This window comes from Lepidochelys kempii, chromosome 1, assembly GCF_965140265.1.
Source record: "Lepidochelys kempii isolate rLepKem1 chromosome 1, rLepKem1.hap2, whole genome shotgun sequence".
NCBI classification, from domain to species: domain Eukaryota; kingdom Metazoa; phylum Chordata; order Testudines; family Cheloniidae; genus Lepidochelys; species Lepidochelys kempii.
Window position 1 is genome coordinate 36,136,202 of NC_133256.1, and position 16,579 is coordinate 36,152,780.

General features: G+C 39.3%; 2 protein-coding genes across 4 annotated transcripts in view; one reads left to right on the forward strand and one right to left on the reverse strand.

Moving 5' to 3' along the window:
* The window catches only part of ACAT1 (acetyl-CoA acetyltransferase 1), a 43,023-nt gene that overhangs the window by 11,269 nt on the left and 15,175 nt on the right, over positions 1-16,579 (forward strand). Inside the window, exons 8-12 of one of the 2 annotated variants that reach the window (XM_073338959.1) lie at positions 200-295; positions 2,930-3,043; positions 3,493-3,557; positions 6,090-6,247; positions 8,279-8,768. In XM_073338959.1, coding sequence (XP_073195060.1) covers positions 200-295; positions 2,930-3,043; positions 3,493-3,557; positions 6,090-6,247; positions 8,279-8,399 — 554 coding nt within the window. In that variant the 3' untranslated portion in view covers positions 8,400-8,768. Of the gene's footprint in view, positions 1-199; positions 296-2,929; positions 3,044-3,492; positions 3,558-6,089; positions 6,248-8,278; positions 8,769-16,579 lie in introns of those variants that run through there. The other variant, XM_073338969.1, reaches the window with a different exon arrangement.
* The window catches only part of NPAT (nuclear protein, coactivator of histone transcription), a 32,509-nt gene continuing 26,639 nt past the window's right edge, over positions 10,710-16,579 (reverse strand). For both annotated transcript variants that reach the window (XM_073338948.1, XM_073338940.1), the window contains exons 17-18: positions 13,490-14,636; positions 10,710-12,604 (exon numbers count right to left, since the gene is read on the reverse strand). In XM_073338948.1, the coding sequence (XP_073195049.1) occupies positions 12,527-12,604; positions 13,490-14,636 (1,225 nt within the window). In that variant the 3' untranslated portion in view covers positions 10,710-12,526. The remainder of the gene's footprint in view (positions 12,605-13,489; positions 14,637-16,579) is intronic.

A 16,579-nucleotide genomic window follows, 5' to 3' on the forward strand; every position in this document is an offset into this window, starting at 1 on the left:
CACACTCCCCTGAATGTTCCTCTGTGCCCCCCTAGATTGGTGTGCCCCACAGTTTGGGGACCTCTGTCTTAAGGGTTACATTTTGGATAAATCATAACAAAAATAACCTGGTGAGGTGTCATGTGCATCATTGTGCAGCTTTTCATGCTAAAATGCCAAAAACTGATTGAGTGGCTTTGATTTGGCATCTGTATTTCAGGGAAACCAGATACAGAAGTGAAAGAAGATGAAGAGTACAAGCGTGTTGATTTCAGTAAAGTTCCAAAGCTGAAGACTGTTTTTCAAAAAGAAAATGGTACATACTGTATATGGAGCAATTGATTTTTTTTTAATTTTTATTTGTTTTTACAGAGCAAATTCCGTAGACAATATTTTAAGTCTCTCCACACTAAGCCAAGTAGTGAAGAATAGTTTCCAATTGAAATTACTGGGACATATGTAATTATTTTATTAAACATAGACTTCGTGCTTATTACCAATATGTTACTGATGTGTTGCAGGAGAGGAAGGGATGTATCAAATTTTAAATTAAAGATTTCCACAGCTCTAGTTGCAGTCAAAGGTGAACTGCTTTACTTGAAACAGGGACTCTGGTGTTTGTCTTTTTTGACCGAGTTCCTCCAAAGTATGTTAGCAGGAGGACCATGCTTATCTTCAGTTGAACACAGGAGGCTGCTCTTGTTCAGGGCTTAACTTTGAGAGCTGTGTATTCTTATGGTACTTAATTTCAAAAAATAAAATCTCAAAACTCTTTCAAGTTGGACCACATTGATAGGAGGGTGAATAACATATTCTTTCCACCCAATGTATTTTGACCCAGATAAGCTGTTTTCAGGTAAAGACGAATGATTTCCAGATAGAAAACATAAGAATACAGTGGGCACCAATTACAGCAGCACTCTTTGTTGCCTGGAGAATTGTTCTTATAACTGGACAATGTGCAGCAGTGTTTCCTGGAGAAATGCAAGGTCTGGTTTAGTGACAGGCTTTAATGGTTTTCACTTGAAACAGGTGATAATTGTGGGGGAATCAAACAGCAAAGTTGGTCTAGAATTGCAGTTTCCCAAATGTTTTTGTAAGTGGAATGCTAATACTGAAAAGTAGATGTCAAGATGAGTGTCTTTCCTGGAGAAGTGGTACATGAGTGTGGGAGCTGTATCTGTTTTTTTGTTGCATAGTATGGAACATTATTGCTTTGAGTGCTGATCCAGTCCATTTTTCATTCTCTTCAGGCTTTAATTATAAGTTGAACTTGTTTAACTAAGAGATTGCTTCTTCAAGTGGCTCTGCATATTCCCACTTATGGGTACTATGCTGCTTTGTGGTACCTAGCCACAGAACCACCTAGCAGGGTCAGCTGGAGCGCTTTTGCACTCTTTGCCCCTCCTGTCCAGTCTCACCGATGTTCTGAGAGCAAGACTTGTATAGGGGCTGGAGTGCCCTCAGTACCTCAGTTCCTTCTTGCCGTGTGCCTGGATGGATGTGAACAACTCTAGTCTCTTTGGAGTCAGAGCCCTTTTTATTGTTAGGATAGTTAGTGTTAGTGATTATTTTTTCCCCTGTCAGTTCTGCCAGTTGCTGAAATTTGCAGAGCTGCAATCTGGACTTTGGCGCACATCTTCACTAAGCACCGTACTTTGGACTTGGCCTGTAGGGCAGATGCTGGATTTGGTAAAGCACTACTTCGGCCCTTATACAGTTAAGACTCTGTTCCTACTTCCAGGTTAATTTTCAGCACTGCTTAACAGCCTGTCCAGTAAGTGGGAATATGCAGAGCCACTTGAAGAAGAGATGGAAGTTACTTACTTCTAACCAGAGTTGTTAGAGATTGCTCTGCATGTTCACACTCCCACCGGCCTTCCCCTTTTTGCCAGAGTCCTTGATCTCTGGCTCTGATGTAGTGAGGGCACGCTCTCTCGTATATAGCCTCTCCCTTGGAACACTGGGGGTGCTGCGGGAAGGGGAGAGGTGAGGAGCATGACGCTGCTCTCTCTAGCTGGCCCTGCAAAAGAAGGCACTCCCAGAATGCGGCGCAGTACCCGTAAGTTGGGAATATGCAGAGCCTTCTCAGAGAACTCTGGTTCTAAGTAACCCGCCTTCGTTTTCAAATCTGGTTTAATCTGATGGAAAACCTTATATCGGGACACTTAAATTGACTTTAAATCTGGCATAAATCAATATGGTTACAGGCTTGGTCTACACATACAGTTTACAACAGTGTAACTTCTTATTCCAGTGGGAGCATGTGTGCCTTCACATGCATCCGTCTCCAGTCGATGGATCTCTGAAGCTAAATCCGTGTAGTTGCCACACTTTTTTGCAGCCCTGTATTGATTGGAGTTAAATTGATTATTGGTAATGTGGAAGCCATTACCTTACCTAAGCAAGATACACCAATTTAAACCTGGCTTAAATTGGTGTAGGTGTCCACATGGGTTTTTGCACCAATTCAATTTAAAAGCTCACCTTGAGAGTATGTTTACATTATACTACAAGCTAGGGGTGTGATCTGCCAGCTCACGTACACGTACTTGAGGTAACTCAGTGAGAGCTAGCACTTGTGTAAGTAGTAGTGTAGCTTCAGTCGCACTGGCAGCGTTGGAATGGTTTAGCCATGCCAAGTACAAACACTCCTGCATATGTACTCAGCACAGCTAAACCATGCAGCCACTGCCTATGCTACCACAGCTGCACTACTAATAATACTCATGCTAGCTCTCATCGAGCAATCAGGAGAATTTGTATGCGAACTGGGAAATCACACTCCTAGCTTGTAGTGTAGATGTAGCCTTAGTTAAGCCAGTGCCCCACACTTGTATAGACAAGAGCTCAGATTCAGGGCCCCTCTGCCAGATAAATGCATTGGAAAGAGATACCTGAGCTATTGCGTTTTCCTTCCTCTGTTTAAATACTGTTCTACTTTTTTCAGGAACAGTAACTGCTGCCAATGCCAGCACACTGAATGATGGAGCAGCTGCTTTGGTTGTGATGACTGCAGAGGCAGCCAAGAGACTTAATGTCACACCACTTGCAAGAATAGTGGGTAGGAATTTTTCCAAATGCCTCTCTCAAGTACTGTGCTGGAAAATACTCTTCTGATTTGCCATGTGACTTGGAATCTTGCTTTACCAGTCGTCTTTTTCATGGGGGAACATGGGATAGGTTCATTGGCTAGGAAGGTGCAGCTGTAACATAACTTGAACTGTTCTTTTAAATTTGAGGAGCCAAATGTGGTTTGACTCCTGATCATAGCCAGCCTTTCCTGAATGGGTTTATGTCTAACACATTTTAAAAGTAAAATCTGAAAATATTACCATACTGTTTGCATACAAGCACACACAGTTTACAGTCTGTTTTCAGGAGTCATTTTATTTAAATGAATAGAAAAATTAATTGGTGGAGGAGGGGAGTACTGGACATGTATCCTGTATAGGTGAATATTTCCTTTGTGAAAAGTGATAGAAGATTTCTATAATATTTATGGTCTTACAGCTTTTGCAGATGCTGCTGTTGATCCTATTGACTTTCCAATTGCACCTGCATATGCTGTTCCCAAGGTAGGAACAAAACTGATCATTGCTGAATATAAAAAAAAAATTGTAAGCTTGCCTAAATTGCTCCAGTGATCCAACATGCATTTTCCTCTGATTGGAATACAGACAATATTTGCATCATTTATAAAGTACTTTTTGACCTTGTAGGTAAAGTGTAAAGTAGTATTTATATTATGATTGCTTAGCCACAAGAATAATTCCCATGCAAAGTGGGCATGTAGTTTTCTGTTCTAGATGGGTTTTTTTATTAAGGGAACACAGTCCCCTTGAAATCTAGTCAGCTTAAAGAAAAGAGTTGAAAGTAGTTACAGGTACTTCCTTGCCCCTCAATAGCTCTGCCAGTTTTTTGTGGTTTAGTCATCCTGTTGCTGTCTGAAAAATCCTCACAAACAGGAACACAACATAAATAGGCTATCAAGTCAAATACCCAAAGTAAACAAATTAGAAAATAGAAAAAAATATTTTTTCTTTAGCCATTATAGTAACTTCAGGTGTTACAAGTAACAAGTGAAAAAAATTTTAGACAGAAGTCTGATGGGATTTGAGTCAGTGGCTCAACAAGGAACTAGTTAAATGATGCTGTTCATTGTATTAAATAAAGGCTCTCTCTGTGGGTATGACAAAAGTAGGTAAAATAAAGCTGACCGCTTTCCATGTTCTTCTGTATTGGCACTTGCTATGCAGACTCCTTTAGTGCCAGACTGTGGGATTAATAGTGTTGCCTGAGTTGAAGTTAAGACAGACCTGTTAATCTCAATGCTTGAGAGAGAATCTAGCTGGGTGGTTAACTATTAAATTATTCTGAGCATATCAAAGCAATTATCAATAACTAAGGCCTTGCCTGCACCAGAAGGATTTTTTTTAATACAATCTAAGGTATGAATTTAAACTGATATAGCTATACTAGTATATAACACACACATCCCCCTCCCCCCATGTGGGCACTTTTGTTTTGACCTAAACAGAAAAAAGTCTTATCAGAATAAGTGTGTCTACATGGTGGGGTACAGGGCTGGTATACTGGCGTAACTGGTAAAATGTTCCTTTGTAGACTAGTGAGGAAATGTGTATTTGGCAGCATCAGATTAACCCAAATCTGTGGAAAATATTTGTCAAATGTGTTGGTTGTTTGAGCTGATTTATGGCTTTGGTCAGTAGAAAAGGTTATGTCCATACAACTGTAGCTGTTTCTTAAAACTTAACCCACTTCATTGAATTACATTGATGGAATTATTGATGTGTTAAAACCAATTTAGCTTGCAAGGTATAAATATTAAAATGGAGGCTTGAGTCCTCAGGTGTTAGCATTAATGCTAATAACTAGATTGGGGTGTCAAACTCATTGTGTAGGAAAGGCCAAATTTATTTTTTTTAATTATGGTGCTTGGGCTGGGGCATAAATTTACATCTATGTAATCCTCCTCGATCCACAGATCTCTCACTGATGATGTTGTGGTGATTGCATAAAGATCAAGGTTAGAAAAAAGATTTTTATGTAACATTTTTAAGTCAGTTGCATTCTGCATCACTTGGGAAAATATTGTCACTCTTAGGACCTACCACTATTTCTCTTCTTGTCCTCACTTCTACATCTCTACTGCTTTCCTGGCTTTGGTCTTGTCTGTACTTAGAAGTTCTGCATCCCTCCCGAGTTTAGATAGTTATAGAAGTAGAAAAGTGCGTATACTGGTATAGCTTATTCCAATTCAAGAACTCAAAGAAGCTATACTGGTATTATACCATACCAGTATAACCGGAAGCAAAAAAAAAATCACCCCCCTAACCAGTAGTGACACCGGTAAAACTTTTAAATGGCTTGTCTTGCCTCCTTTTTTTCCCCCTCCCCTTCTATTTTCTTCTTTGCATCAACTCCCAGTTTGCATCCACGGGCTTCACTTCCACTCCATTTCCAGCTAATAAATAGTTGCTGACATGTGAAGCATCATCACTCGACTGAGGCTAATGGAAAAGGGGGAGTGAATTTCCAGAGCTGTTGTTTCGAGCTGTCTGCAAATGGGGAAGATATGTGTCAGTTAACCTTCCAAATGAAACACAGCGTATTTGTAAGCATGAGGGCAAAGAAGACAGTTTAGATTTTGCAGAATCTGAACATGCTACACAACCCCCAAAAGTACATCAAGTAGGCTTTGTGTTTGACACCTTCAAAGTAGAGGCCCTGCACTCTTTTCTTTTTTTCTCTGCTGGGCTTCCCTTGAGCTCATTTCAATTGTGACTTAAAGTCAGATCTAGAGCCACCGTAGCCCTGTTTTTACAGGGGCAACTGCTGAGATGTGCAGTCTTCTGTACAATCCTTTCTTTGCAGGAAATAGTTTTAACACCACTTTTGAATAATGTGTATCCGAGCTGGGAAACTGGTGAAAAGCCCTGTGACAAGGGGAAGCTTCTGATCCAGGCCGAGTGCTTCACTGGGTAACTTTCAACTAGTTATAGGAAGTGTAACATTGAATTCAAAACAAAACAGGACCACCGGGAAGTGCTTTTGGATACATAACTTTCACAATGTTTTATTTCTAGGTTCTTAGTGATGCAGGATTGAAAAAGGAAGACATTGCGATGTGGGAAATCAATGAAGCATTCAGCGTTGTAGTCTTAGCCAATATTAAAATGCTGGATATTGATCCACAGAAGGTGAACATACATGGAGGCGCTGTGTCTTTGGGACATCCAATAGGGTAGGTGAAGTACTCCATTGTGTGTTTTTTGTTTGCACTTTGGGGTAGGTCTTATTCTTGGACAGTATCTGTTAAACACATCATTGCGTTTGTGTGCTTGGGCCATGTTTTTTTAACTCTTCCATTTTGTCTTTAGTTTTTTAAGCCAGGGGCAAAGACTTTTGCTAACGGTCACAGGGAGCCAGTCAGTAGGAAGAACCGTGAACAAGAATTGATGATGGCAGTTTGGTAGCAAGTCCATTTTAATTTTATCCAAGGCTTAACTTTCAGGGCACTGTGAATCAGGCTTGGTTGGAGGTTCACCTTTCTCCTCAGTATTTAGCTCTTCTATGCAGTAGACGAGCAAGATTGGGAACCTTTTCTTGGATGAAGAATTTTCCTTGTCCCCCACAAAATTTATTTATTCAGTTCATTTATTTGCTCCCATCACCGTTGTCTTGGTGCATGTACCATTTTTTCCCAAAAATTTCAAATTATTTAATGCGTTAACCAGGAAATAGACATTACTCCGATCAGCATCAACTGCAACAGTAAAGCCACTAATTAATGTTTCTGCCATGCTTTCAATATCTATTGTACTATTAAGTATTTGTTATGCTGACTAAGCCCTCCTACAAAAAGCCAAAGTTAAATAGAGGACCTTCAGGGCATAGTGTAAAGACCAACAGGCAATTAAACTCCAGGTCTAGGGCCCTCTACTGAAAATACCCTCACATTTGATCTCCGCTGTTGTGTAAGGTGGATCCAGAACATTTACTAAATGCCTAGTATTGCAGTTAGAAGCCAGTGCAGTCATTGGAGCACTGATATAATGTGCTCTCTTCAGTTTAACCCATCTAGCCTCCCTTCCCCTACTCTACCCCCCCCCCCAAAAAAAAAGTTGTCCCCCATTATGAAGCAGCTGTAGTTTCTGAATGGTCTTAAGTCTTTCCCAGTAATCTACTTTGGAGGTGATAACTGGCATTGTGCAGATCTACTGAAGAAAAATAGCCCCAATCGTCTAGCTAAATACAGACTGGAAAAAACCATCGGGGATTCCAGGAGCAAATGATGATCCAGAAGTGCCCCTTCAGTTGCAAGCTTTGTTGGTAAAGATGTTAGCCCCTGTGATTTCAGGAGTGGTCCTAACATCTTCCTTGCCATATTCTGTTGGCGTTCTCTGACCAAATCAGCATCACCATAGTCTTCTCTGGATAGGTTATTTTCAAAAGTCCCTCTCTCTGTAAGTATGTAGGGCTCTGATCCTGCAAACATTTATGAACTAAATGACTGACTTTTGTGCCAGAATGCTTGTCTACACTTAAAACACTGCAGTGGTGCAGCTGGACTGCTTCAGTGAAGATGCTATCTATGCCGGTGGGAGGAATTCTCCTGTTGGTGTAGATACTCCACCTCCCTGACGGGCAGTAGTTAGGTTGATCGTAGAATTTTCGCATTGACTTAACATTGCCTACAGGGGGGATTAGGTAAGTTTAACTGCGTTGATCAGGGGGTGTGGATTTTTCACACCCCTTGTGTGACTTAGTTATGTTGACAATTTCCTAGTGTAGACCAGACCACTGTGTTTGATGGCTTAGGGTCTTAATCACAGCAAAAGCAGCACCTCATTGTACATCCTCAAACTTGTAGTTGATGAAGAAATCGGTGCACAAAACCACCACTTGAACAAGCAGCTGCTCTCAAAATTCTTTCTTCCTACGGTGGTGGCAGCATGGAAGAGACTTATGTGCATCCTGTTGTCTTTTTGAGAGAGCTGTGCTTTGCAGTGCAGCCCAGTTAATTCAGTTCCAGCAGGGAATAGGAAGTCAGGTATTTTAAAGAGCTGTGTTTAGAATGCTATTTACATGAAGACAAAGTGGAAAAACTGGTGGAAAGTTGCTTTTATTACTCTTAAGTATGGGTATTAGATACTTAATCCGAGGATGCAGTGCTACAGCAGTACTGCCCTTTGAATCTGTTGATTGTCTTAGAGAAACTTGTGTAAAATCAAGATGACTTCCTGAAAACTAAACTGTTTTCTTTTCTACATAGAATGTCTGGAGCGAGAATTGTTGCTCACATGGCCCATGTGCTGAAGCAAGGACAGTATGGTCTTGCAGGAATTTGTAATGGAGGAGGTGGTGCTTCTGCGATTCTGATCCAAAAGCTGTAGTCTGGCTGGCTGTTGAAAATACCAAACCTTAAAATAATCTGAGTGGTGGTGGCAGTTACATTATTTATGGATTTGCAGATAACACCCACTTTAACTTGGTTTTCTATAGTATTTCTCTAAAACCTTCATCAGTCATGCTCACAGCTGTTTTGTACCTTCAACTAATTTAGTGCAGTTTTTTACATAGTGTGAACTAAAACTTGTCAAATTATGGTAAACTACAAGTTGTCACTAGACAAAGACTGTATGCCTACTCGGGATGTAGCTGTTCTGTGGATGATCTCCCTGCAAGTAATTATTTGAATGAAAATTGTTTTCCTTGGTGAATAATGAATTGATATTAAATCATTCATAGATCTTTAAAATGGACACATAGCTTAAGTGCTCAATTTTTTATTTAAACCTGTAATATCTAGTTCAAGTTTTTTTCCCATGAAAGTCACCTGGCAGTTACTTACCTGAATCTTGTTGTTGGAACGTATCTTTACAACAAGAGCATGAGCGTAGCTTGCCATCAACTGTTTAGACTTCTACAGTTAACTACAATGCTGGAGGAGTTTTTAAACCAGCTTTTCATTCAGGATTTCTGCAGCACTTTGATTAGCTTTAACCCTATTGTTACAAAATAGTAACTGACCTCATAGAAGACAAGTTTGTCAGCTACAGCTAAAAATACTTAACCTTTGGATTATGCACAGATAATTGGCATTTCTCATTTGTCAGAGGGCCTTTTCAGTTTAGTCAGAGATAAGTGTTCACTTGCAGAGTTAACTAGTATAACCATATCCCATTAAGTTCACACCCTACTTTATACAATTACAGCTTCCTGTGAGACAAGCCCATCAATCTGTGGTATCCAGAAAAAACTGGCTGACAATTGCTTATGTTCAAGTAAACTACTGTCACCTTTGTGCTAGTTCAGGAGCAGTTTTAAAAATTTTGCCTTCTGGCCTGATTCTGTGCTACAGTTTTGATGACTGTTTTGAGCTGAACAGATATATCCAGATGCAAACTTAGAAATGTAGAAAGATCAGAATATGTATTTTCACTGAAGATTCTGCATATGGTTTGAAAACAATGTCCGTAGAATAGGTGGATGCAATTCTAGTGCAGCTTTGAGGGGGTGTAAGAAGCAAAGAAATGACCAATCCTCCTCTAGTTTTCATAGTACTAGCAGTAATGTAAACTTTTAGTTCTTTAAGCAGGTGTTTCAGCTGATTACCTAAAGTCTTTCTTAGCACTTTTTTTTTCCCCAGTGGTGGTCTTACCATGTGTGAAAACTTGCGGTCACTAGCAGATAATCTACCAAATTGGCGACAGCACCAATGAATGTTTAACCTGAATGAATAGTTTTGGTATTTAGATATTCTTAAATTTACCTCTGTTCCCAGACCTGCTCGCACACAGGTCTTTTTAAAAAGATTTCTAAAATCACAGCCAACATGTGTACTACACAAGCCCCATGCACTGCAACTAGCAGCAGCCTGCTTCTTTGAAGGCTCTGTGTATGTTATACTACCAGTCTCCACTCCTTCATTTCCTAGAAGTCAACCCATATGAAAAGATTTGGTCTTTTGATTCAGAAGTTGTACTGAAGTTGTTAATTCACTTTTGGCAGCACCCTGGTCTTGTCAAGAAACATACTCTGGCAGTAACCAGTTATCGTGTACAAGGTACTTGACAAACACACCAATTTTGTGTCTGGAAATTATGACTTTGATGCAAGCACACCTGAAACTTAAAATCAGAAGTAACTTCAACCCTCCTCTACACAGCAACATTTCATTCTGTCATGACTACACTACCTTCCTTACAGCAGCTTTAAATTGATTAGCTTCACAAGTCTTGCAGTCTAATCTGTTGGGGGTTCTTTGAATATTGTTCTTTATAGCTAGCTCATGTGCACCTCAGAAAAGCCTATACAACTGGTAAGACTTCAGAGGAAGACTAGTATGGGTTAAGGATTTCTACTTAACCTCAGTCCAAGCCTGCCTCCTTCTCTATGGCAACATTAATACTGGAAAAATGATAGCTAAAGAAGTTGAAGGCTTTGTGTAAAATAGGTAATATCAAGTCATTGAAAAACGCTACACCTTTCTTGCACCAAAGATGACTACTCCCTTAAAACATCTTTCAAAAAAAGAAAATTCAGCTATACCATTCCATGTTTTATATTTCTGCAAACAGACCTGATAACTTAGCATTACCACAGTCCTCTGAAGATGTAAAGCAGAGCAAAAATGAAAGTGAACTGAATACCAGCATAGGACTGGTAAAGGGCTGTTTGGTACATAAAATCAATAGACAAACTTCTGGATTAAAACCAAAATATTTATTCAAGCCTTAAATGCTATGCAGTATTAAGTTAGTGGATAGGTTTAATATAAACATCTACTGCATAATATTTGGTTCCTTAGGAATCCTTGGATACTATTTGAAACACTGCCATGTCACCGTACAGATCTTACAAGAAAACTATTACATTATTCAGTAACATATCAACAAGTTGAGAACAAAGAGGAAACACACCACTGCCAGTGAAGAAAATTCTGCAAAACAAGTTAGACCTTATACCATTTGGAGTAGGGATTAGGACTAGTGATCAGAAGAGAGTTGTTTTATTAATTTGTATATATACCAATTCCTATCAAAATGCAGGATACATAGGAGCTTTGTCCTGCCACCTTCTGTTAATCACTATGTTGAACTACCCTACTGGATACCACCACAGTCTACCTTCATTTTGAACTAAAGGTGAAGCTAAAAGCTTTTTAAGTAGAACAAACAGGAAGTTACCCTCTTGACAATGCAAAATAGGGTTGAAAGAATCATCTTTCCATTAGAGTATTTTCGATTCTTAGTCTCACTACATCATCAACTCAGACCCCCCACCAAAAAGTAAAATTACAGTGGAAGACCCAGGAGAGAGTGAGTGCCCTGTTCACTGATTGTTAGAAATCCTTAACAGTATTGCCAATCTCTAAAAACTCACTACCTACACCAGTGAAATATTTCACTCAAGCTGTCATTGAACGTTCTTCTTTTCCTGTGGGTAGGCCCTAAATCAAACTCACTACCTTTTTGAGATTTTTTTTTTTCCCCCAGCAACAGTTGTGTTCATTTGAGTCCTGTAAGTACATGGCATTTACTAAATTAGCTAGGGTATTCGGATTTCAGTGAGCAAAACTTCCATTCCAATCCAACATAATGCAGAATGTTGCACTGCTGATCTCCAAATGCATGGATACAGAACTAAGCCATGTGAACCAAACCCCTTTTCACTGTTGAGAAAAACTACATATAGTCTGGCTATTAAAATTTTAAATATTTAAAACTTTACTATTTTAAATAATTTTTGCGCTTCAAAAGATACCATCGTAGCTAGCAAGATCTGCATTTGGCTAAGCTGGTAACTGCTGTTTAAGATTCTGTAAAATTCTTAGGCACCTTTATTGGAAGATAGTACACCTTTTTTGAGGGGGGCGGAAGAGACGACGTGTGTTTGTGCCCATTACTCTCTCCTTTCAGGGTATCTTTCATCACCCATGCAGTTTTAAAAAGCATCTGACAGAACACGGTGTGGAGGGGTAGGAGAGAACTCTACTACAAACAAATTAACAACAGTCTGATTTGAGAACCCCCAATACCTGTTGTAAAAGATGATCCAAATGCTCAATTTCCCAGTTCTTCTCTCAACTGCCTTGTTTAAAATCAGCAGTGCTGCAAGGCTTAGAAATGCTGAGCTACAGAATCACTGCCCTCAAATTCACAAAATGATGAAGCAATTTAGATGGTAAGTAAAGAAGTCTGCAGAACATAAACATCTGGTGTTATAGGAAACAAACTAAGAACATTTGGTTGTTGACAACTCTTCTCACAATACGTTTGTACAATACTTACATTATCCAAACAAGTCTACCTGTACAGTTTTGTAAATAAATGGCTCTACATCACTGTAAGTGCTTTCTCAAAAATAAAATATACCAACTTAGAATTCTATTTACAAACTAGCAACCTGCTTCAGAAACAGCATGATTTTGCTATAAAGTGAAACTTCAGTGCACTGAAAGTGCAGCTCACCCTTTACAAAGCGACACCTTGTTTTAAATAGTCATAGTTCAACTACTTTATTCATCATAATGCAGAGATAACAAGAACTTGTCCACATCCATTCCAGCTGGAAAACAATGTGGCAGCTTCTTTTTCTGTTGGGAGAAGGAAAGGCTCATGTTAAACCCTATAATCATGGAGGTGAAAGTTTGAAAATTTCTTTCTTTTGCTTCGTGCTTCCCCATCCACATGCCGAAGAGGTAAATACAAGGCACTTATTCAGAAAGTACCACATCCTTGTATTAAATTATTGTATACATGTATTTTAATTGAGCACTGTAGTAGTGACTATGCACTGTATGATTCAGGGATTGTGGGAGTAGAGTGGGTTGCATTTCCAACTCTTGTTTGTTCTGTGGCCTTGGACAAGTCCCTTTGTTTCTGCTTTAAGTTTCCCCATCTGTAAAATATGGACCATGCTTACGCAACTTTGTAAACCACTTTGAGATCTCTGGATGAAAAATATTATAGGACTAAGTATTACGAATTACAAAAGCTACAGAATGTATCTTGTCCCATCACAGTTTACATGGACTGCTTTAACACTTGATCTAGAGTAATGCCTTTGAAATTCACCATTGGCTTAAACTCCCAAGTTTTATTAAAGATAATATTTCAAATAGACGAAGTATGTCCGCTCCTGGGTCTATCACTGCACCGAGGCTGTGGGAAAGGGATTGCATTCCAGATCTCTCTTTTTATGATGAGTACGTTTCTAACAGGCTAATTTGACCTTCATACGCAGTTGCCAACAAAGTTACTGGGAGTTGCACCTATGTATGTGAGGTAGTCTGAATCCTAAGAAATATTTTGTTAGTTACGATGAAGAAAAGCGGGCTCAAGGAGCTATGACACTAAGGAATTCATTTAGTGGGTGTTGAGCTCACAGCTCTTTACCATCCAATGCTAGATACATATTGGGGCTAAAAAAAATTTAAGTATTGACATTTTTAAAATGAAAAATTAATTTAGGTACTTGCCTTTATTTTCTTCTTTTTCACTGGTGTTGTAGAGCTCTGAAGTTCCTTTTTACTAGCAGAACGGGAGTTTCTCTCACATTCATTTAAGTCCTCCAGTTTCCTTTTTTTTGCTGTGCTTCTCACTGACCTGAATTGTTGTTTGTTGTCTTTCAGGGGAGTCATAGTATTAGTCCTTGCAATAGCAGCCCTTGATAGAATCATCAATGTGTGGGCAGCCATACTGACACTGTTTTCACTACCTGTTTCACTAGCCGGGCTGCAGGCAGGCAAGTCTGGAGTAGCAGGAGGGACCATTATTCTAGGGGTTGTGCTGTCTTCAATGTAACGTCTACAAGTTGGTGTCCTTACACTGTCTGAGATATCCTCTGTTTGTGTATCCCCAACTCCTGATGGTGTGCGGGGTACTGGTAAATCCCCATTTTCAACCACTTTGCTAGCAGGGCTGTGCCACTGAATGCCATGTAGCATCTCCACAGCTTGTTTAGTTAATGGACTTGCCAAACTAAGGCTATGGTTGGAAGGTTTTGTTTGGTCTCTTTTTGGCTCCTTTGAAGATAGGGAAACAGATCCTGAAGTTTTGCTGTTCACATTCGACAGTGATCCTTGTTTTTTGTTCTGTTCCTGCACCAAAGCAACAGTTTTCTCATTCCAAAGGCCGACATTCTTTTGGCCATTTGACAGTTTTGCAGCATCCTGGTTCTTTTGTTTTTCATCAACATCCCTTCTTAATTCATTCTCTTTATTCGCTGTTGTCTTGTGAAAGGGATCTAATGTGAGTCCTGCAGCCACAGGCCTTCTCTCAGGCTGGGCTTCTTTCACAGCTGCATTTCTACTACCGCCAACCTCAGCCTTACATAGAATTCTAGGCAAAGTTTTATCCTTCTCTCTTTTGTTGGACTGTGTTTTGACAGAGGCAGATGCAGTACTTGGAGGATTTTCATTCCTTTCTTTTTGTAATAAGCTCTTAGTATTTTGAACTTGAGTATTTCCTCCTGGAGTAGATAAAGCGCTATCAAAGCAAAGAACTCTCCTGTGGCTTTCATTCTGTTTAGAATTTGAACTCGTGGTCTCTGCTGGTACAGTAAGTGAACTCTCTTCCAATTTCCTTCCCAGATCTGCACAGGCATTCCTGTCTGAATTTCCAGTCCTGACAAATGTGATAGAAATATTTCAGGAACATAATTTTGATTTATATTATGCAAGTTTTTCAATCTAAGCTATTTCTCAGTGTTGTAAATATAGCTTAACATTTGCTCAGATTGCAAATGAAAATGCGTATTTGGGTGAGAGCACATATGAACCCTCTAAGGGCTGTGTCTAGTAGCATGTCCTTGGTTTTACTATGGGAACGCTGGTTTCAGAGTAGCAGCCGTGTTAGTCTGTATTCGCAAAAAGAAAAGGAGTACTTGTGGCACCTTAGAGACTAACCAATTTATTTGAGCATAAGCTTTTATGAGCTACATGAAAGCTTATGCTCAAATAAATTGGTTAGTCTCTAAGGTGCCACAAGTACTCCTTTTCTTATACGAACATTGAAATGACTGGATAAGGAAAAGAAGGGCATGAGTAATCAATGGGCTGATGAATCCAACAGAGAAAAACTCGGTGGATCATTGTAGTTCTTTTGTCATTTCAGTTCAACTTAAGATGAAGTACAGGACACACTGTGGAAACTCTCACTCTTCCTTTCAGGAACGGCAACACACTGCCCCCTTCGCAGGGTGCAAGTAGAATTTATATGACTAAGGTGGATTAAGATTAGTAGAGGGTTGAATACTCCAAAACAAGGGGGTCTCAAATCTTGCCTCTGTGTTTCTCTATCAGATACAGAAGAAAGCACCCACCACTTTACATGTACAATAATAGAAGAGTATACATTGGTATATATGGATTTCATTGTAATCTTTTATTTACATCAAACTTTCTCTGAAATAGAAAATTTAACTTACTCCATTTCCTATAGGTTCCTCCATCTTTCCAATGTGTTTTAACTGTCTAATTTTTCTCTTCATTCAGTACTTTAGAACACCAGACCCTTGCTAGAATGCAGGATTTGGGATCCATGCGTCGTACCGTGTTATAGGGGGGACCGCGTTAAAATAAATTGTAATTAAAGTAATTAAATTTGGGATCCATGGCTGCGACCACATTATATGCAAATTCACACTATATACACACACGTTCTAGCGAGGATTTGGTGTAATTTAGTCTGAGTACTCTTCACTTCCAAGACTTTTTTCTTCTGATTCTACTTTCTACTCTCAATGTACTGCCCTCCTAATTTCCTCCTCTACTCCCTCCCTCTTTCCCAGGTGGTCTTTTCAAACTCCTTCCTGCAAGAGTAGCAATAGGGAAGGCTAATCAGGGTGGATTTGATTTAAATCATCAGCTTTTCCATTTATACTTCCTTTTGAAAATAACTGAAGGAGCATTCTCTCATTGGCTGATATAACCATTAAAACATCTTGATTTACAACTAGAGAGCTTTTACCATAGATTGGGTACATCTTTTTGTTACCTAGGAAGGTACACTGTAACTACATACATTTATCTAAGCAATTATACAGTTTAATATTTTCATACTCTTATTAATTATACATTTTTAGTATGTTAAATGATGAGTGAGGCTGCTTATTTACTAAATTAACTTTTTGTACATGATTTGTGTCAAGCTGCATTAAGATGGTAACTGGAATTTAATTAAACACACAAAACAGCATAAACATTTATTTTTATTAAACAAAACCACCTTAAATGTTTTGATAAGACAGGTTTATGTATCCAAACAATGTTTCACATTTACAACTAAATGATTTCTTAAATAGATTAACTATAGTCAGTGAATTAAACTGAATTCAGGTCAGCCTGGGAAAATTTTCAAATAAGCTGCCGTCACTGTCACTTAGGCATAAGAACATAAAAATGGCCATAGTGGGTCAGACCAAAGGTCCATCCAGCCCAGTGTCCTGTCTACCGACAGTGGCCAATGCCAGGTTCTCCAGAGGGAGTGAACCTAACAGGTAATGATCAAGTGATCTCTCTCCAGCCATCCATCTCCACACTCTGACAAACAGGCTAGGGACACCATTC